The sequence below is a fragment of the Ylistrum balloti genome, unplaced genomic scaffold (assembly GCF_031769215.1).
Source record: "Ylistrum balloti isolate Yb309-2 unplaced genomic scaffold, AGI_CSIRO_Ybal_v1 Utg370030, whole genome shotgun sequence".
In the NCBI taxonomy this organism is placed as follows: domain Eukaryota; kingdom Metazoa; phylum Mollusca; class Bivalvia; order Pectinida; family Pectinidae; genus Ylistrum; species Ylistrum balloti.
The window spans coordinates 56,430-81,432 of NW_026782093.1; the positions used below are offsets into that span (position 1 = coordinate 56,430).

At 38.2% G+C, this 25,003-nt stretch overlaps 1 protein-coding gene across 1 annotated transcript in view; it reads right to left on the reverse strand.

Annotated features, from left to right (window-relative positions):
• LOC132548865 (probable G-protein coupled receptor 158) overlaps window positions 1–19,551 on the reverse strand; it is a 55,829-nt gene extending 36,278 nt beyond the window's left edge. The window contains exons 1-2 of the mRNA XM_060212761.1: window positions 18,344–19,551; window positions 589–697 (exon numbers count right to left, since the gene is read on the reverse strand). Of these exons, the coding sequence (XP_060068744.1) occupies window positions 589–697; window positions 18,344–19,212 (978 nt within the window). The 5' untranslated portion in view covers window positions 19,213–19,551. The remainder of the gene's footprint in view (window positions 1–588; window positions 698–18,343) is intronic.
• Window positions 19,552–25,003: the final 5,452 nt, after the last annotated feature.

The window sequence follows — 25,003 nt, forward strand, 5'->3', positions numbered from 1 at the left end:
AATACAACGTCCTAATATAGCACATTACAACGTCCTTATATAGTTCAATACAACGTCCTTATATAGCACAATACGTCCTAACATAGCACAATACAACGTCCTAATATAGCACAATACCACGTCCTAATATAGCACAATACAACGTCCTAATATAGCACAATACAACGTCCTAATATAGTGTAATACAACGTCATAATATAGCACAATACAATGTCTTAATATTGCACGATACAACACTTTACTATAACACGACACAACACTTTACTATAACGCGACACAACACTTTACTATAACACGATACAAACACTTACTATAACACGATACAACCCTTTACTATAACACGATACAACACTTTACTATAACACGATACAGCACTTTACTATAACACGATACAACCCTTTACTATAACACGACACAACACTTAACTATAACACGATACAGCACTTTACTATAACCCGATATTCCCATTTTAACGCAATACATCATTGTTATACATCGTAAAATGATAAGGCTTTCTCTAAAGTGTGTCCAGTTTTCTATGTAGTGAAATCATGTTTTCAACTGTCCTTTTTGTCGTTAAAAACTTACTTGTGTGGTTTCCGGTGGACATTTGTCAGAAAAGGAGAAGAGTCCGTAATCTGTGTTACACTGATTGACGTCACGACTGTCGAGGTCAATGTCTACAGTTACCACACCACTGCAATGTAAAATTCAATCAAAAGTGATTTCAGAACAGATTTTCATGTAATTGTAAACGCCATTCACAACAAATATTAGTATTAGGTTTGTTATTCAATATTTACGTTAGCACATCGTTCAATATCTGTTAACACTCACGATAGTACTCATGTTATAGGACCTTTCAGTACTCACAGTGACACATAGTTCATGCTTTATGTTAACACTCAGTATCTTACTTATGTTAACACATCCTATCTTACTTATGTTAACACTCAGTATCTTACTTATGTTAACACACAGTGACTTACTTATGTTAACACTCAGTATCTTACTTATGTTAACACACAGTATCTTACTTATGTTAACACACAGTGTCTTACTTATGTTAACACACAATGTCTTACTTATGTTAACACTCAGTATCTTACTTATGTTAACACACAGTGACTTACTTATGTTAACACACAGTATCTTACTTATGTATCTTACTTATGTTAACACTCAGTATCTTACTTATGTTAACACACAGTATCTTACTTATGTTAACACACAGTATCTTACTTATGTTAACACACAGTGTCTTACTTATGTTAACACACAGTGTCTTACTTATGTTAACACACAGTATCTTACTTATGTTAACACACAGTATCTTACTTATGTTAACACACAATGTCTTACTTATGTTAACACACAGTATCTTACTTATGTTAACACACAGTATCTTACTTATGTTAACACACAATGTCTTACTTATGTTAACACACAGTATCTTACTTATGTTAACACACAGTATCTTACTTATGTTAATACACAGTGACTTACTTATGTTAACACTCAGTATCTTACTTATGTTAACACACAGTATCTTACTTATGTTAACACACAGTATCTTACTTATGTTAATACACAGTGACTTACTTATGTTAATACACAGTGACTTACTTATGTTAACACACAGTGACTTACTTATGTTAACACACAGTATCTTACTTATGTTAACACACAGTATCTTACTTATGTTAACACTCAGTATCTTACTTATGTTAACACACAGTGACTTACTTATGTTAACACTCAGTATCTTACTTATGTTAACACACAGTATCTTACTTATGTTAATACACAGTGACTTACTTATGTTAACACTCAGTATCTTACTTATGTTAACACATCCTATCTTACTTATGTTAACACACAGTATCTTATTGATGTTAACACAGCGTATCTAACTTATGTTAACACACCGTATCTTACTTATGTTAACACAGCGTATCTAACTTATGTTAACACACCGTATCTTACTTATGTTAACACATCGTCTCTTACTTATGTTAACACATCGTCTCTTACTTATGTTAACACACCGTATCTTACTTATGTTAACACACCATATCTTACTTATGTGAACACACAGTGCATTACTTATGTTAACACACCGTCTCTTACTTATGTTAACACACCGTATCTTACTTATGTTAACACACAGTATCTTACTTATGTTAACACACAGTATCTTACTTATGTTAACACACAGTATCTTACTTATGTGAACACACAGTGCATTACTTATGTTAACACACCGTATCTTACTAATGTTAACACACAGTATCTTACTTATGTTAACACACAGTATCTTACTTATGTTAACACACCGTCTCTTACTTATGTTAACACACAGTATCTTACTTATGTTAACACACCGTATCTTACTTATGTTAAGACACAATGTCTTACTTATGTTAACACACCGTCTCTTACTTATGTTAACACACCGTCTCTTACTTATGTTAAGACACAATGTCTTACTTATGTTAACACACCGTCTCTTACTTATGTTAACACACAGTATCTTACTTATGTTAACACACAGTATCTTACTTATGTTAACACACCGTCTCTTACTTATGTTAACACACCGTCTCTTACTTATGTTAACACACAGTATCTTACTTATGTTAACACACAGTATCTTACTTATGTGAACACACAGTGCATTACTTATGTTAACATTATGTTAACACACAGTATCTTACTTATGTTAATACACAGTGACTTACTTATGTTAACACTCAGTATCTTACTTATGTGAACACACAGTGCATTACTTATGTTAACACACAGTATCTTATTTATGTTAACACACAGTATCTTACTTATGTGAACACACAGTGCATTACTTATGTTAACACACAGTATCTTACTTATGTGAACACACAGTGCATTACTTATGTTAACACACAGTATCTTACTTATGTTAACACACAGTATCTTACTTATGTTAACACACCGTATCTTACTATGTTAACACACCGTATCTTACTTATGTTAACACACAGTATCTTACTTATGTTAACACACCGTATCTTACTTACGTTAACACACAGTATCTTACTTATGTTAACACACAGTATCTTACTTATGTTAACACACCGTCTCTTACTTATGTTAACACACCGTCTCTTACTTATGTTAACACACAGTATCTTACTTATGTTAACACACAGTATCTTACTTATGTGAACACACAGTGCATTACTTATGTTAACATTATGTTAACACACAGTATCTTACTTATGTTAATACACAGTGACTTACTTATGTTAACACACAGTATCTTACTTATGTTAACACACCGTCTCTTACTTATGTTAACACACAGTATCTTACTTATGTTAACACACCGTATCTTACTTATGTTAACACTCAGTATCTTACTTATGTTAACACTCAGTATCTTACTTACGTTAACACACAGTATCTTACTTATGTTAACACACCGTCTCTTACTTATGTTAACACACCGTCTCTTACTTATGTTAACACACCGTCTCTTACTTATGTTAACACACAGTATCTTACTTATGTTAATACACAGTGACTTACTTATGTTAACACTCAGTATCTTACTTATGTTAACACACAGTATCTTACTTATGTTAACACACAGTATCTTACTTATGTTAACACACAGTATCTTACTTATGTGAACACACAGTATCTTACTAATGTTAACACACAGTATCTTACTTATGTTAACACACAGTATCTTACTTACGTTAACACACCGTATCTTACTTATGTGAACACACAGTGCATTACTTATGTTAACACACAGTATCTTACTTATGTTAACACACAGTATCTTACTTACGTTAACACACCGTATCTTACTATGTTAACACACCGTATCTTACTTATGTTAAGACACAATGTCTTACTTATGTTAACACACAGTATCTTACTTATGTTAACACACACTATATCTTTCTTATGTTAACACACAGTATCTTACTAATGTTAACACACAGTATCTTACTAATGTTAACACACAGTATCTTACTTATGTTAACACACAGTATCTTACTTATGTTAACACACAGTATCTTACTTATGTGAACACACAGTGCATTACTTATGTTAACATTATGTTAATACACAGTGACTTACTTATGTTAACACACAGTATCTTACTTACGTTAACACACAGTATCTTACTTATGTTAACACACAGTATCTTACTAATGTTAACACACAGTATCTTACTTATGTTAACATTATGTTAACACACAGTATCTTACTTATGTTAATACACAGTGACTTACTTATGTTAACACACAGTATCTTACTTATGTTAACACACAGTATCTTACTGATGTTAACACACAGTATCTTACTATGTTAACACACAATATCTTACTTATGTTAACACTCAGTATCTTACTTATGTTAACACATCGTATCTTACTTATGTTAACACACCGTCTCTTACTAATGTTAACACACCGTATCTTATTTATGTTAACACACAGTGTCTTACTAATGTTAACACACAGTATCTTATTGATGTTAACACACCTTATCTTACTTATGTTAACACACAGTATCTTACTTATGTTAACACACACTATATCTTTCTTATGTTAACACACAGTATCTTATTGATGTTAACACACCGTCTCTTACTGATGTTAACACACCGTCTCTTACTGATGTTAACACACAGTATCTGACTTATTTTAACACACACTATATCTTTCTGATGTTAACACACAGTATCTTACTTATGTTAACACACAGTATCTTACTTATGTTAACACACACTATATCTTTCTTATGTTAACACACAGTATCTTACTGATGTTAACACACAGTATCTTACTATGTTAACACACAGTATCTTACTGATGTTAACACACAGTGCATTACTTATGTTAACACACCGTCTCTTACTTATGTTAACACACCGTATCTTACTTATGTTAACACATCGTCTCTTACTTATGTTAACACACAGTATCTTACTTATGTTAACACACACTATATCTTTCTTATTTTAACACACAGTATCTTATTGATGTTAACACACCGTCTCTTACTAATGTAAACACACACTATATCTTACTTATGTTAACACACAGTATCTTACTTATGTTAACACACCGTCTCTTACTTATGTTAACACACCGTATCTTACTTATGTTAAGACACAATGTCTTACTTATGTTAACACACAGTATCTTACTTATGTTAACACACACTATATCTTTCTTATGTTAACACACAGTATCTTATTGATGTTAACACACCGTATCTTACTTATGTTAACACACCGTATCTTACTTATGTAAACACACACTATATCTTACTTATGTTAACAAACCATTTGGTGCTTGGTTCTTATTTCATCACTTCATCTGTCACTCATAAAACTATCACGCACCAAATTTAACATTACCCCCGGTGTAGCAAGGTATTGTTAAGCATAGGGAGATGAACCGGGGTTAAAACACCATAATGGTGAAGTGAGGCACTTTCCATGTTGTCTGCACTTTCCTTCATGCTGTCAACATCACAAACATCTACCACTTATCTGTCAACACCACAAACATCTACCATTGATCTGTCAACATCACAAACATCTACCACTAATCTGTCAACACCACAAACATCTACCACTAATCTGTCAACACCACAAACATCTACCACTAATCTGTCAACATCTACCACTAATCTGTCAACATCTACCACTAATCTGTCAACATCTACCACTAATCTGTCAACATCACAAACATCTACCACTAATCTGTCAACATCACAAACATCTACCACTAATCTGTCAACATCACAAACATCTACCACTAATCTGTCAACATCTACCACTAATCTGTCAACACCACAAACATCTACCACTAATCTGTCAACATCTACCACTAATCTGTCAACATCACAAACATCTACCACTAATCTGTCAACATCTACCACTAATCTGTCAACATCTACCACTAATCTGTCAACATCTACCACTAATCTGTCAAGATCACAAACATCTACCACTAATCTGTCAACATCACAAACATCTACCACTAATCTGTCAACATCTACCACTAATCTGTCAACATCACAAACATCTACCACTAATCTGTCAACATCACACGCATCTACCACTAATCTGTCAACATCTACCACTAATCTGTCAACATCTACCACTAATCTGTCAACATCTACCACTAATCTGTCAACATCTACCACTAATCTGTCAACACCACAAACATCTACCACTAATCTGTCAACACCACAAACATCTACCACTAATCTGTCAACACCACAAACATCTACCACTAATCTGTCAACATCTACCACTAATCTGTCAACATCACAAACATCTACCACTAATCTGTCAACATCTACCATTAATCTGTCAACATCACAAACATCTGCCACTAATCTGTCCTTGTACCTATTTCAATATTACACACGGATTCCTATTTTAACAAAATTCCTTGTACACATCGTAAACGTAGACAACAGTACATGATTCTACGACACGAGGTTACAAACGACATCATAGGATTGACATTAAACATTGTCCATTTTTGTCCGATACGATCAACAGATGCCAGATCAATACCAGCATAACCGGCGGCCACACGCTGTCAGTCACATGGTACGATAGATGTGTAGCCGAATCATCACACTTACACACTATCACAATAGGCAACAGAAAATAGCGACACTCTTCGAAAGCTCTCCACCATTTTTTGTTACGAAAGAGTCGATGGAGTCAACACACTATTTTCTATAAAATGACAACCGCTACTTTCACACTGACCGTACTATAAACATCTACCACTAATCTATCAACACCACAAACACCTACCACTAATCTGTCAACACCACAAACATCTACCACTAATCTGTCAACACCACAAACATCTACCACTAATCTGTCAACATCACAAACATCTACCACTAATCTGTCAACATCTACCACTAATCTGTCAACACCACAAACATCTACCACTAATCTGTCAACATCTACCACTAATCTGTCAACATCTACCACTAATCTGTCAACATCACAAACATCTACCACTAATCTGTCAACATCACAAACATCTACCACTAATCTGTCAACATCTACCACTAATCTGTCAACATCACAAACATCTACCACTAATCTGTCAACACCACAAGCATCTACCACTAATCTGTCAACATCTACCACTAATCTGTCAACATCTACCACTAATCTGTCAACATCTACCACTAATCTGTCAACATCACAAACATCTACCACTAATCTGTCAACATCACAAACATCTACCACTAATCTGTTAACATCACAAACATCTACCACTAATCTGTCAACATCACAAACATCTACCACTAATCTGTCAACATCTACCACTAATCTGTCAACATCACAAACATCTACCACTAATCTGTCAACACCACAAACATCTACCACTAATCTGTCAACATCTACCACTAATCTGTGGCACAAACATCTACCACTAATCTGTCAACATCACAAACATCTACCACTAATCTGTCAACATCTACCACTAATCTGTCAACATCACAAACATCTACCACTAATCTGTCAACATCACAAACATCTACCACTAATCTGTCAACATCTACCACTAATCTGTCAACATCACAAACATCTACCACTAATCTGTCAACATCTACCACTAATCTGTCAACATCACAAACATCTACCACTAATCTGTCAACATCACAAACATCTACCACTAATCTGTCAACATCACAAACATCTACCACTAATCTGTCAACACCACAAACATCTACCACTAATCTGTCAACACCACAAACATCTACCACTAATCTGTCAACATCACAAACATCTACCACTAATCTGTCAACATCTACCACTAATCTGTCAACACCACAAACATCTACCACTAATCTGTCAACATCTACCACTAATCTGTCAACATCACAAACATCTACCACTAATCTGTCAACATCACAAACATCTACCACTAATCTGTCAACATCACAAACATCTACCACTAATCTGTCAACATCTACCACTAATCTGTCAACATCACAAACATCTACCACTAATCTGTCAACACCACAAACATCTACCACTAATATGTCAACATCTACCACTAATATGTCAACATCTACCACTAATCTGTCAAGATCACAAACATCTACCACTAATCTGTCAACATCACAAACATCTACCACTAATCTGTCAACATCACAAACATCTACCACTAATCTGTCAACATCACAAACATCTACCACTAATCTGTCAACATCTACCACTAATCTGTCAACATCAACATCTACCACTAATCTGTCAACACCACAAACATCTACCACTAATCTGTCAACATCTACCACTAATCTGTCAACATCTACCACTAATCTGTCAACATCTACCACTAATCTGTCAACATCACAAACATCTACCACTAATCTGTCAACATCACAAACATCTACCACTAATCTGTCAACATCACAAACATCTACCACTAATCTGTCAACATCACAAACATCTACCACTAATCTGTCAACATCTACCACTAATCTGTCAACATCTACCACTAATCTGTCAACATCTACCACTAATCTGTCAACATCACAAACATCTACCACTAATCTGTCAACATCTACCACTAATCTGTCAATCACAAACATCTACCACATCACAAACATCTACCACTAATCTGTCAACATCACAAACATCTACCACTAATCTGTCAACACCACAACATCTACCACTAATCTGTCAACATCTACCACTAATCTGTCAACATCTACCACTAATCTGTCAACATCACAAACATCTACCACTAATCTGTCAACATCACAAACATCTACCACTAATCTGTCAACATCACAAACATCTACCACTAATCTGTCAACATCACAAACATCTACCACTAATCTGTCAACATCACAAACATCTACCACTAATCTGTCAACACCACAAACATCTACCACTAATCTGTCAACATCACAAACATCTACCACTAATCTGTCAACATCACAAACATCTACCACTAATCTGTCAACATCTACCACTAATCTGTCAACATCTACCACTAATCTGTCAACATCACAAACATCTACCACTAATCTATCAACATCACACGCATCTACCATTGATCTGTCAATATCACAAACATCTACCACTAATCTGTCAACATCTCAAACATCTACCACTAATCTGTCAACATCACAAACATCTACCACTAATCTGTCAACATCTACCACTAATCTGTCAACACCACAAACATCTACCACTAGTCTGTCAACATCTACCACTAATCTGTCAACATCTACCACTAATCTGTCAACATCTACCACTAATCTGTCAACATCACAAACATCTACCACTAATCTGTCAACACCACAAACATCTACCACTAATCTGTCAACATCTACCACTAATCTGTCAACATCACAAACATCTACCACTAATCTGTCAACATCACAAACATCTACCACTAATCTGTCAACATCTACCACTAATCTGTCAACATCTACCACTAATCTGTCAACATCACAAACATCTACCACTAATCTGTCAACATCACAAACATCTACCACTAATCTGTCAACACCACAAACATCTACCACTAATCTGTCAACATCTACCACTAATCTGTCAACATCTACCACTAATCTGTCAACATCACAAACATCTACCACTAATCTGTCAACATCTACCACTAATCTGTCAACATCACAAACATCTACCACTAATCTGTCAACATCACAAACATCAACATCACAAACATCTACCACTAATCTGTAATCTGTCAACATCACAAACATCTACCACTAATCTGTCAACATCACAAACATCTACCACTAATCTGTCAACATCACACGCATCTACCACTAATCTGTCAACATCACAAACATCTACCACTAATCTGTCAACACTACAAACATCTACCACTAATCTGTCAACATCTACCACTAATCTGTCAAGATCACAAACATCTACCACTAATCTGTCAACATCACAAACATCTACCACTAATCTGTTAACATCACAAACATCTACCACTAATCTGTCAACATCTACCACTAATCTGTCAACATCACAAACATCTACCACTAATCTGTCAACATCACAAACATCTACCACTAATCTGTCAACATCACAAACATCTACCACTAATCTGTCAACATCACAAACATCTACCACTAATCTGTCAACATCACACCTCTACACACTAATCTGTCAACAACACAACTACCACTAATCTGTCAACACCACAAACATCTACCACTAATCTGTCAAACATCTACCACTAATCTGTTAACATCACAAACATCTACCACTAATCTGTCAACATCACAAACATCTACCACTAATCTGTTAACATCACAAACATCTACCACTAATCTGTCAACACTGAATACGTCTGCCATAAAATCTGACATTGCATATTACAGATGTCCACTACTACGGAAGTCAGCCTGACCGTTTGTCTGAATAATTAAGTTGTCCCTCTCCTGTCCAGCCAAACTAAAGACGTCTGCCAATAACCTAACCAGCATACTCTACTAGTCTGACAACAGTAGTAACGTTCGCCACTGATCCGGCCAGGTTATATAATTCCGTCACCAATTTGACAAACGTTCCTCACTTATGTAACCAAACTACCACACTTCAATGGCTCGCTGCTCACTAGCCTGACTACATAATAGATGTCCACAAGTAGTCTGACCACACCAAAATCGTCCGCCATTAATTCGGATACACTACAAATATCCACCTTTAATTTCCTTATATTACAGACATCCATCACTCATATTACCAAACTCAGTTATTAATCTATCACACTACAAACGTCCACCATTTTGTTAGATTTAGCAGTCTGTCCGTTTGTCTCACTACACTATGTCAGCCTCTTGTCCGACTAAACTTAAAACATCCGCCTAACGTTTGACCATAATACGCCTCTCGTATCAACATTGCCCACTTATCCGGCCATACTAAGTGACACTAGTGTGCTCACACTACAAACGTCCACCATTTGTCTGACAATTCTACAAACGTCCATAACCTATCGATCGCAACTAAAACCGTCCGTCACTTATCTAACCACACTAAAACCGTCCGACACTAATCTAACCACACTAAACCGTCCGTCACTTATCTAACCACACTTAAACCGTCCGTCACTTCTCTAACCACACTAAAACCGTCCGTCACTTCTCTAACCACACTAAACCGTCCGTCACCAATCTAACCACACTTAAACCGTCCGTCACTTATCTAACCACACTAAAACCGTCCGTCACTTATCTAACCACACTAAAACCGTCCGTCACTTATCTAACCACACTTAAACCGTCCGTCACTTATCTAACCACACTTAAACCGTCCGTCACTTATCTAACCACACTAAAACCGTCCGTCACTTATCTAACCACACTAAAACCGTCCGTCACTTATCTAACCACACTAAAACCGTCCGTCACTTATCTAACCACACTAAACCGTCCGTCACCAATCTAACCACACTAAAACCGTCCGTCACTTATCTAACCACACTAAAACCGTCCGTCACTTATCTAACCACACTAAACCGTCCGTCACCAATCTAACCACACTAAAACCGTCCGTCACTTCTCTAACCACACTAAACCGTCCGTCACCAATCTAACCACACTAAAACCGTCCGTCACTTATCTAACCACACTTAAACCGTCCGTCACTTATCTAACCACACTTAAACCGTCCGTCACTTATCTAACCACACTAAACCGTCCGTCACCAATCTAACCACACTAAAACCGTCCGTCACTTATCTAACCACACTAAAACCGTCCGTCACCAATCTAACCACACTAAACCGTCCGTCACTTATCTAACCACACTTAAACAGTCCGTCACTAATCTAACCACACTTAAACCGTCCGTCACCAATCTAACCACACTAAAACCGTCCGTCACCAATCTAACCACACTAAAACCGTCCGTCACCAATCTAACCACACTAAAACCGTCCGTCACTTATCTAACCACACTTAAACCGTCCGTCACTTCTCTAACCACACTAAAACCGTCCGTCACTAATCTAACCACACTAAAACCGTCCGTCACTTATCTAACCACACTAAAACCGTCCGTCACTTATCTAACCACACTTAAACCGTCCGTCACTTATCTAACCACACTAAAACCGTCCGTCACTTATCTAACCACACTAAACCGTCCGTCACCAATCTAACCACACTAAAACCGTCCGTCACTTCTCTAACCACACTAAAACCGTCCGTCACTTATCTAACCACACTTAAACCGTCCGTCACTTATCTTAAACCGTCCGTCACTTATCTAACCACACTAAAACCGTCCGTCACTTATCTAACCACACTTAAACCGTCCGTCACTTCTCTAACCACACTAAACCGTCCGTCACCAATCTAACCACACTAAAACCGTCCGTCACTTATCTAACCACACTAAAACCGTCCGTCACTTATCTAACCACACTTAAACCGTCCGTCACTTATCTAACCACACTAAAACCGTCCGTCACTTATCTAACCACACTTAAACCGTCCGTCACTTATCTAACCACACTAAAACCGTCCGTCACTTATCTAACCACACTAAAACCGTCCGTCACTTATCTAACCACACTTAAACAGTCCGTCACTTATCTAACCACACTAAACCGTCCGTCACTTATCTAACCACACTAAACCGTCCGTCACCAATCTAACCACACTAAAACCGTCCGTCACTTATCTAACCACACTAAAACCGTCTGTCACTTATCTAACCACACTAAAACCGTCCGTCACCAATCTAACCACACTAAAACCGTCCGTCACTTCTCTAACCACACTAAACCGTCCGTCACCAATCTAACCACACTAAAACCGTCCGTCACTTATCTAACCACACTAAAACCGTCCGTCACCAATCTAACCACACTAAACCGTCCGTCACTTATCTAACCACACTAAACCGTCCGTCACTTATCTAACCACACTAAAACCGTCCGTCACTTATCTAACCACACTAAAACCGTCCGTCACTTATCTAACCACACTAAAACCGTCCGTCACTAATCTAACCACACTTAAACCGTCCGTCACTTATCTAACCACACTAAAACCGTCCGTCACTTATCTAACCACACTAAAACCGTCCGTCACTTATCTAACCACACTAAAACCGTCCGTCACTTATCTAACCACACTAAAACCGTCCGTCACTTATCTAACCACACTAAAACCGTCCGTCACTAATCTAACCACACTTAAACCGTCCGTCACTTATCTAACCACACTAAAACCGTCCGTCACTAATCTAACCACACTTAAACCGTCCGTCACTTATCTAACCACACTAAAACCGTCCGTCACTTATCTAACCACACTTAAACAGTCCGTCACTTATCTAACCACACTAAAACCGTCCGTCACTTATCTAACCACACTAAAACCGTCCGTCACTTATCTAACCAAAGTCTTCCGTCATTAATCTTTACACATTTGGATCCTGATTTGACGGAGTTCACTACAAGCGTACGTCACTAATCTGGTCGGAAGGCACGCTAAATACACATATACACAAATAGACAAAAGATGAACACCAAACGCTACATTCGGCCGCTTCTCCTAAAACAATTAATTTCACTACCGATCTCCTGTCAAAACATAAATCAATATCAAGCCCTGGGCTTTCTGTCCTTAAACAAACACCTAACACCCCTACCGATCTTTGGTCCTAAAACAAACCACCATCTCCTGCAACATATCAACTTCAAACGTTACTAACCAACATCTTGTCCTAGCACACATCAACATCAAATATCATTACCGACTTTTGTCCAAATCAGACAAACAACACACTGATCTTCTTTCCTTAAACCAAACATCTCAACGGATCTCCAGTTCTAAAGGACTTGCACTAAACATCACCAGTGATCTCCTGCCCTAATACAGACGAACACCAAACAATCCTATCGATCACTACTCTTATAACAGGGACACGAAAAACAGTAGTACATATCATTAGTTCAAAATCGGACAAACACGAAACATCACTACAGAACTTCTATCTTAAAATACACACCACAAACATCACTACAAAACTTCTAACTTAAAACAGACACACACCAAACATCACTACAGAAATTCTATCTTAAACCACACACCGCAAACATCGCTACAGAACTTCTATCTTAAAACACACACCAAACATCACTGCAGAACTTCTATCTTAAACCACACACCACAAACATCACTACAAAACTTCTATCTTAAACCACACACACCAAACATCACTACAAAACTTCTGTTCAAAAGTAGACATACCAGACATCGCAACAGAATTTCTATCGAAAGGCAGACACACCAAACGTCACTAGCAATTATTTATCCTAAAACAGACACACATCAAACATCACTACTGACCTTGTCCTAAAACAGACATTTACAATCATAACCGATAACATGTTATAAAATGGAGAACACCCAACATCTGTACCGAGCCTTTGTCCTACCGCAAAACCAATATTTTGGGTAGGATTCAGTGAGGGTGATTATATTAAATCCATGTAGTTTTGTGAGACAAATGTTTGATTGAAATTCGAGGATATTTAGGGAAGAATTCAATGATTGCGGTCAGAGGGTATTGGGTAAGAGTTCAATGATTGAGGTCAGAGGGTATTGGGTAAGAGTTCAATGATTGAGGTCAGAGGGTATTGGGTAAGAGTTCAATGATTGAGGTCAGAGGGCATTGGGTAAGAGTTCAATTATTGAGGTCAGAGGATATTAGCGAAGAGTTCATCTATTGAGATCAGAGAATTATGGAAGAGTTCAATGATTGAGGTCAGAGGGTATTGGGTAAGAGTTCAATGATTGAGGTCAGAGAATTATGGAAGAGTTCAATGATTGAGGTCAGAGGGTATTGGGTAAGAGTTCAATGATTGAGGTCAGAGAATTATGGACGAGTTCAATGGTTGAGGTCAGAGGGTATTGGGTAAGAGTTCAGTGATTGAGGTCAGAGAATATAAGGGAAGAGTTAGTTTTCTGTTTTGTTTTTCGTATCATTATTTTGAAAATAAATGTAAATTCGTCTTATAAAATGACTATTTTAGTTTAAATAGTTATAAACGTTCTTGAGTATTACGCGGATGATTAACTCTGAGTAAACAGTCACTGACCGATGCTGATGCTAAGTTGTCTACAGAATTGTCAGATAACATCTCAAATAGAAATGCTGATATCTAGGCTGATTGATGATATACAAGTCCTTGACGTTGTCAGGGACGCCGCAATTGTTGTGCACGACGTCAAACTTTGACCCTGACCGCGAGGTCAACTATTATCAGTCCATGAGATGTTCACAGACGTGTATTGTGATTGTTAAGGAACGACAACTCTGGTAGATATTGGATTCAGTGGTAAAGGTTCAAAGACATATAAGGTAAGATTCAGTAATGGAAGTTAGAGGATATGAAGGATAGGGAAGACTTGGGAATGGTAATTAGAGGATGGTTAAAGGATATTTAGGATAAGATTTAGGATTCGAGATTTCATACTGTAAAATGTATGATTTGGTAATATAGATTTGTGGAGAATATAGTAAAAGAAATTGAAAGTATATCTAGGACAAAATATAATGAGTTAAATGATATCAAGGGTAAATGTGATGGAGGTCAGAGGTTATTTAGGGCAGGATTCAGTGACTGAGGTCAGAGGTTATTTAGGGCAGGATTCAGTGACTGAGGTCAGAGGTTATTTAGGGCAGGATTCAGTGACTGAGGTCAGAGGTTATTTAGGGCAGTATTCAGTGATGGAGATTAGAGGTTATTTAGGGCAGGATTCAGTGACTGAGGTCAGAGGTTATTTAGGGCAGGATTCAGTGACTAAGGTCTAAGGTTATTTAGGGTAGGATTTAGTGACTGAAGTCAGGGGTTATTTAGGGCAGGATTCAGTGATGGAGGTTAGAGGTTATTTAGGGTAGGAATCAGTGATGGAGGTCAGAGGTTATTTAGGGCAGGATTCAGTGATGGAGGTCAGAGGTTATTTAGGACAGGATTCAGTGAAAGTTAAAAGGGTAGGATTCAGTGACGGAGATTTGAGATATTTGGGTTAGATTCAGTTAATGATGTTAGAGGTTATGTAGGGTAGAATTCAGTTATAGAAGTTTGAAGTTAAAAGGGTAGGATTCAGTGATTGAAGTAAGAAGTTATTAAGGGTAGGATTCAGTGACGGAGGTCTGAGGTATCTGGGTTGGATTCAGTGAATGTTGTTAGAGGTTATAGCGTAGGATTCAGAAATGGAGGTTAGAAATTATTTAGGGTAGAATTCGGGGATTGGGGTTAGAGGTTATTCTGGGTAGGATTCAGTGACTGAGGTCAGAGGTTATTTAGGGCAGTATTCAGTGATGGAGATTAGAGGTTATTTAGGATAGGATACAGTGACTGAGGTCAGAGGTTATTTAGGATAGGATTCAGTGACTGAGGTCAGAGGTTATTTAGGATAGGATACAGTGACTGAGGTCAGAGGTTATTTAGGGTAGGATTCAGTGACTGAGGTCAGAGGTTATTTAGGGCAGGATTCAGTGACTGAGGTCAGAGGTTATTTAGGGTAGGATTCAGTGACTGATGTCAGAGGTTATTTAGGGCAGGATTCAGTGACTGAGGTCAGAGGTTATTTAGGGTAGGATTCAGTGACTGAGGTCAGAGGTTATTTAGGGTAGGATTCAGTGACTGAGGTCAGAGGTTATTTAGTGTAGGATTCAGTGACTGAGGTCAGAGGTTATTTAGGGTAAGATTCAGAGACTGATGTCAGAGGTTATTTAGGGTAGGATTCAGTGACTGAGGTCAGAGGTTATTTAGGGCAGGATTCAGTGACTGAGGTCAGAGGTTATTTAGGATAGGATACAGTGACTGAGGTCAGAGGTTATTTAGGGTAGGATTCAGTGACTGAGGTCAGAGGTTATTTAGGGTAGGATTCAGTGACTGAGGTCAGAGGTTATTCAGGGTAGGATTCAGTGACTAAGGTCAGAGGTTATTTACGGTAGGATTCAGTGACTGACGTCAGAGGTTATTTACGGTAGAATTCAGTGACTGATGTCAGAGGTTATTTAGGGCAGGATTCAGTGACTGATGTCAGAGGTTATTTAGGGCAGGATTCAGTGACTGAGGTCAGAGGTTATTTACGGTAGAATTCAGTGACTGATGTCAGAGGTTATTTAGGGTAGGATTCAGTGACGGAGGTCAGAGGTTATTTAGGGCAGGATTCAGTGACTAAGGTCAGAGGTTATTTAGGGCAGGATTCAGTGATGGAGGTCAGAGGTTATTTAGGGTAGGATTCAGTGATGGAGGTCAGAGGTTATTTAGGGTAGGATTCAGTGACTAAGGTCAGAGGTTATTTAGGGTAGGATACAGTGACTGAGGTCAGAGGTTATAGGGTAGGATTCAGTGACTGATGTCAGAGGTTATTTAGGGCAGGATTTAGTGACTGAAGTCAGGGGTTATTTAGGGCAGGATTCAGTGACTGATATCAGAGGTTATAGGGTAGGATTCAGTGACTGAGGTCAGAGGTTATTTAGGGTAGGATTCAGTGATGGAGGTCAGAGGTTATTTCGGGTAGGATTCAGTGACTGAGGTCAGAGGTTATTTAGGGTAGGATTCAGTGACTAAGGTCAGAGGTTATTTAGGGTAGGATACAGTGACTGAGGTCAGAGGTTATTTAGGGCAGGATTCAGTGACTGATGTCAGAGGTTATTTAGGGCAGGATTTAGTGACTGAAGTCAGGGGTTATTTAGGGCAGGATTCAGTGACTGATATCAGAGGTTATAGGGTAGGATTCAGTGACTGAGGTCAGAGGTTATTTAGGGTAGGATTCAGTGACTGAGGTCAGAGGTTATTTAGGGTAGGATTCAGTGACTAAGGTCAGAGGTTATTTAGGGTAGGATACAGTGACTGAGGTCAGAGGTTATTTAGGGCAGGATTCAGTGATGGAGGTCAGAGGTTATTTAGGGCAGGATTCAGTGACTGAGGTCAGAGGTTATTTAGGGCAGGATTTAGTGACTGAGGTCAGAGGTTATTTAGGGCAGGATTCAGTGATGGAGGTCAGAGGTTATTTAGGGCAGGATTCAGTGACTGAGGTCAGATGTTATTTAGTGCAGGATTCAGTGACTGAGGTCAGAGGTTATAGGGTAGGATTCAGTGATGGAGGTCAGAAGTTATTTAGGGTAGGATTCAGTGATTGAGAATTAATGCTGTTGGTAATAGGATTTTTTAAAATACAATTTTAAATAAAGCGTCAAAATATGTTTGATTTATTATTATAATGTTTTGGGGGTGGGGGTGGGGCTGGGGAGGTTTCCCGTCTACCAACTTACCCAAATGCCGGCTGATCTTTGACAAGCCGGAAAAAAGGTGCGGAGTATGTAATAATCCATTTTTCCTGATGTCGACAGTCAAAGTACGGGTCGGTCCAAAAACCTTCGTGTTTACCTATGTATGCTGTGTGATTTTCAGCTGTTACCTTTGAAACACCTTCTGTTTTCCATATTTTCGAATAATTCCTGTTTTTAAGAACAGTATAATATTCTGCATTTTTATACGAGGGATACGTAGAACCTAAATTTGAAGGAAATGCACTTCCGGAGGTTGATTTAGAAACATAAGGAAAGAATCCATTTTCAAATGCAATACCACTTCCGGTTATATGCGAGTCATTTTGGACATAGTATTTAAGGATGGCAGTGTAGACGGACACGTGTGAATCATTTAAATCCCTAATATCAACACTTTTTTCATTAAAATGAAGACTTGTTAATCCATTGGCAACGTCAACGGCCTTTCCAGCTTGTAACGCAAAGGAATCATGAAAATACGATTTAGAGTATTGAAGATTATAGTCATCTAGTGTAAGAGGCTCAAATCCCACTTCATCACATATGTTCAACGATTTAGTTCTGTTGGATAATACATTAACTATATAAGACAATGCTAAACTTGTGCTTTTGGCATTTTCTTCCTTTCGACGTTGAATAAACGGTGTTGAGGTGACTGCAGATAAATCACGTTTTTGATACAGAGGCGGTTCTGTTTGCTTAATAGCAAAATAACGAAGTTGTGAAAGTTGGTTAATATCTGAACAGGTTGCGAAATCAAGGATATTTAGGGACATGAACAAGACTAAAGTCACGATGAAGGATATCAGACGGGCACAAACAATAGATGAATCCATTATTGCAGGCATCATAATAATACTTATCTATTACATGTAATATTGCAGATTTTTTTTCATATATAGTTCATTGATCACTGTAAATACAATCGATTTCAATTCGGCTATAACTTAAAAGAAAACATATATCGAGAAAGTTATGAGCTTTTGTGAATGGGTTTTTTTCCCCAGGAAGTCACCGGTTGCTGTGTGGTTGTGGTATTAGATCTTGGTATTGGTGAATGGTTGAAAACTGTTGTAGAGAATTCGAAATCACGAATACCGACAAATACATTACACAGGAGACAGCCAACGTAGACAGGAATCGTTCCTTGTTAATGAACTCTCCTACACACGTATTATGAGCATCAACCAAAATTACACCCATTTCAATTACCAAATTCTCCGCTCTCTGAGAAACAGGAACGATAGATATATCTGTTCTGGACTAGAGAAGAATACACACACTAGTTTCTCTATAGATGTTCCAAGCGCTTTTCACTGATGCACCAGAACATCTCATGGTGACAACTGGAAACAGGAACATTGGGTATCCAAGCACATAACTCCATTTACGGCTCACACACAACAGTCCTTCAATGATATGTCCTTAATTCTGTTATTTACCAATCCATGTTTTTTCACCTTCATATATACGTTTTCGCGTGGTTTTCCGCAGCAGTCCGTCTATTAACATCTAGCCACACCGAGGCAACAATGGCGGTATCAGCGAAGCAGGCAAGATCTCAGTCTCATCGCAGAGCTCTCACAGAAGCAGCAGAAACCGGCATTGCAAAGAAGGCGAACGATCGTCTGCTACCAGCGCCAGATTCCCGCGAATATTGGACGAAAAGAGAATACCTGCTGTAAGGTTGTGTGGAGCGTACACACATATGTACAGAATAACACGTATCACGGATACAGTTTGTACATAGCGTATTAATTCATTGATCGTTATATATATACACTGCACGCATGTGTTTGTGTGCAAGAAATAGACATCACAGCCAGACAAAGCGATAAGTGTACACACATGTGCACACGCTTAACGTCTATATCATCTCTTCGACCTCGTCACACCTACAAATGATTTTTACAGAACCACTATCTTAATATAAAGGAGAGATTGCCTCGTTATACCTAGATATTTCAGTATAAACAACGACGTGTCAGCTTGGCGAGCAACCATCTTGCGAGTGAAATACATACATTATAATTATTCAATATGTTCTCATTTGTGTTAAACGAAATATTTTTAAACAATGTAGCTCATCCTTAATATAAAATCTTTTCATAATTTTAGAAGAATTTCTGACGTAACATCATCAATGTCAGCATGTGTTGACAGCTGTTTTGTCGAGGAAAAACTTGATTTATATATCACCTCTATATCGGTAGAGAAATATATATCACTACGGACAATTAGATTTAGTTACAAATAACTACCTGTATATAGCGATACCAAGATCATGAGAAACATAACTACTTGTATATAGCGACACCGAATCATGAGAAACAACTATCTGTATATTGCGACACCGAGATCACGAGAAACATAACTACCTGTATATAGCGACACAAAGATCATGAGAAACAACTATCTGTATATTGCGACACCGAGATCACGAGAAACATAACTACCTGTATATAGCGACACAAAGATCATGAGAAACATAACTACTTGTATATAGCGACACAAAGATCATGAGAAACATAACTACCTGTATATATCGACACCGAATCATGAGAAACAACTATCTGTATATTGCGACACCAAGATCACGAGAAACATAACTACCTGTATATAGCGACACAAAGATCATGAGAAACATAACTACTTGTATATAGCGACACAAAGATCATGAGAAACATAACTACCTGTATATAACGACACTGAATCATGAGAAACATAACTACCTGTATATAACGACACCGAATCATGAGAAACAACTATCTGTATATTGCGACACCGAGATCACGAGAAACATAACTACCTGTATATAGCGACACAAAGATAATGAGAAACATAACTACCTGTATATAGCGACACCGAGATCACGAGAAACATAACTACCTGTATATAGCGACACCGAGATCACGAGAAACATAACTACCTGTATATAGCGACACCGAGATCACGAGAAACATAACTACCTGTTTATAGCGACACCGAATCATGAGAAACAACTATCTGTATTTTGCGACACCAAGATCACGAGAAACATAACTACCTGTATATAGCGACACAAAGATGATGAGAAACATAACTACTTGTATATAGCGACACTGTGATCTTGAGAAATATAACTACTTGTATATAACGACACCAAGATCATGAGAAACATAACTACTTGTATATAGCGACACCAGATCATGCGAAATATAGCTACCCGTCTATACGACACCAGGGCTTGAGAAACATCTATAACTGTCTATACGACACCAGGACTGGAGAAACATCCATACCTGTCTATACGACACCAGGTCTAGAAAAACATCAATACCTGTCTATACGACACCAGGTATGGAGAAACATCAATATCTGTCTTTACGACACCAGGGCTTGAGAAACATCAATACTTGTCTATACGACACCAGGTCTAGAAAAACATCAATACCTGTCTATACGACACCAGGGCTTAAGAAACATCAATACCTGTCTATATGACACCAGGTCTAGAGAAACATCCATACCTGTCTATACGACACCAGGTCTAGAAAAACATCAATACCTGTCTATACGACACCAGGTATGGAGAAACATCAATATCTGTCTTTACGACACCAGGCCTTGAGAAACATCAATACCTGTCTATACGACACCAGGTCTAGAAAAACATCAATACCTGTCTATACGACACCAGGGCTTAAGAAACATCAATACCTGTCTATATGACACCAGGTCTAGAGAAACATCCATACCTGTCTATACGACACCAGGGCTGGAGAAACATAAATACCTGTCTATTCGACACCAGGGCTGGAGAAACATCAATACCTGTCTATTCGACACCAGGGCTTGAGAAACATCAACACCTGTCTATTAGACAACAGGGCTGGAGAAACATCCATACCTGTCTATACGACACTAGGTCTGCAGAAACATCAATACCTGTCTATACGACACCAGGGCCGGAGAAACATCAATACCTGTCTATACTACACCAGGTCTGGAGAAACATCAATACATGTCTATATGACACCAGGGCTTGAGAAACAACAATACCTGTCTATACGACACCAGGGTCTGGAGAAACATCAAAACCTGTCTATACGACACCAGGGCTGGAGAAACATCAATACATGTCTATACGACACCAGGGCTGGAGAAACATCAATACCTGTCTATACGACACCAGGGCTGGAGAAACATCAATACCTGTCTATACGACACCAGGGCTGGAGAAACATCAATACCTGTCTATACGACACCAGGTCTGGAGAAACATCAAAACCTGTCTATACGACACCAGGGCTGGAGAAACATCAATACCTGTCTATACGACACCATACGACACCAGGTCTGGAGAAACATCAATACCTGTCTATACGACACCAGGGCTGGAGAAACATCAAAACCTGTCTATACGACACCAGGGCTGGAGAAACATCAATACCTGTCTATACGACACCAGGGCTGGAGAAACATCAATACCTGTCTATACGACACCAGGGCTGGAGAAACATCAATACCTGTCTATACGACACCAGGTCTGGAGAAACAGCAAAATCTGTCTATACGACACCAGGGCTAGGAAAACATCAATACTGTCTATACGACACCAGGACTGGAGAAACATCAATACCTGTCTATACGACACCAGGTCTGGAGAAACAGCAAAACCTGTCTTTACGACACCAGGGCTAGGAAAACATCAATACTGTCTATACGACACCAGGACTGGAGAAACATCAATACCTGTCTATACGACACCAGGTCTGGAGAAACAGCAAAACCTGTCTTTACGACACCAGGGCTAGGAAAACATCAATACTGTCTATACGACACCAGAGCTGGAGAAACATCAATACCTGTCTGTACGACACCAGGGCTACACGTCACACGTCAGTAAATGAGTATAACATAGTTACCATACACGTAAATAAATGTGTTTATCGTAATATATCATACACGTCAGTAAAAGATACACACGTGCACTGACGTGTAGGCTATATGTACACTGGCGTGTGCAGTATATGATGTATTATAATGCGTATTTATTTTTTCCATACACGTGCACTGACTTTTTTGGTATATGTGATATACACCTGATTAACACTGAGTGGTAATATGCAAGGAAAACACGTGCACTACTGAGTTAGATCGATAATATTTCCGTACTTGTGCTAACCCCGTACTCCTTACACGCGTCGGAACAAGCGGCGGATGCTGATAGCTCCAGCAGCACTATCGAATACTGATGCTGGCACTATCGATCTCTAAGTCACGTGAACGCACTTCGTCTTATGTTGGAATACTCTGATTGATTTTTACATGGTTTCTGTTGGTCGTTACATTTTTTAGCTGATGTGCGGTGCATCGAACGCATCGATAATCTTTTACAACATCCAGTTGGACACACGAGTCAGAATGAGGCACATATTAGATCGCGAACAAGACAAGGATGTGCTGGACTGTCGTTTTATTTTCAGTTAAACATATGGAAGTATTTTAAAAGCAGTTACATTCATAGATAAATAACTGCAAATATCAGTTTCAGTTTGAGATAATACAGACAAAAAAAACTATAACGAATTTTCAGTTTCGTTTAGAGCGGAAATTGTCATATAAGAGATCATTATTTCATGTGTTGTATCGCTATACCATGTGTTGTATCGCTATACCATGTGTTGTATCACTATTTCATGTGTTGTATCACTATTTCATGTGTTGTATCGCTATACCATGTGTTGTATCGCTATTCCATGTATTGTATCGCTATACCATGTGTTGTATCGCTATACCATGTGTTGTATCACTATTTCATGTGTTGTATCACTATTTCATGTGTTGTATCGCTATACCATGTGTTGCATCGCTATTCCATGTGTTGTATCGCTATACCATGTGTTGTATCGCTATACCATGTGTTGTATCGCTATACCATGTGTTGTATCGCTATTCCATGTGTTGTATCGCTATACCATGTGTTGTATCGCTATACCATGTGTTGTATCACTATTTCATGTGTTGTATCGCTATACCATGTGTCGATCACTATTCCATGTGTTGTATCACTATTTCATGTGTTGTATCGCTATACCATGTGTTGTATCACTATTCCATTAGTTGTATCGCTATACCATGTGTTGTATCACTATTCCATGAGTTGTATCGCTATACCATGTGTTGTATCGCTATACCATGTGTTGTACCGCTATACCATGTGTTGTATCGCTATACCATGTGTTGTATCGCTATACCATGTGTTGTATCTCTATACCATGTGTTGTATCGCTATACCATGTGTTGTATCTCTATATCATGTGTTGTATCGCTATACCATGTGTTGTATCACTATTTCATGTGTTGAATCGCTATACCATGTGTTGTATCACTATTTCATGTGTTGTATCGCTATACCATGTGTTGTATCGCTATACCATGTGTTGTATCGCTATACCATGTGTTGTATCGCTATTTCATGTGTTGTATCGCTATACCATGTGTTGTATCGCTATACCATGTGTTGTATCGCTATACCATGTGCTGTATCGCTATACCATGTGTTGTAACGATATACAGAATGAACAATGCAACACCATTCCCTGTATACACCAGATAAGATGGTGACATCCACGCCCTCCCCTGTATACATCAGATAAG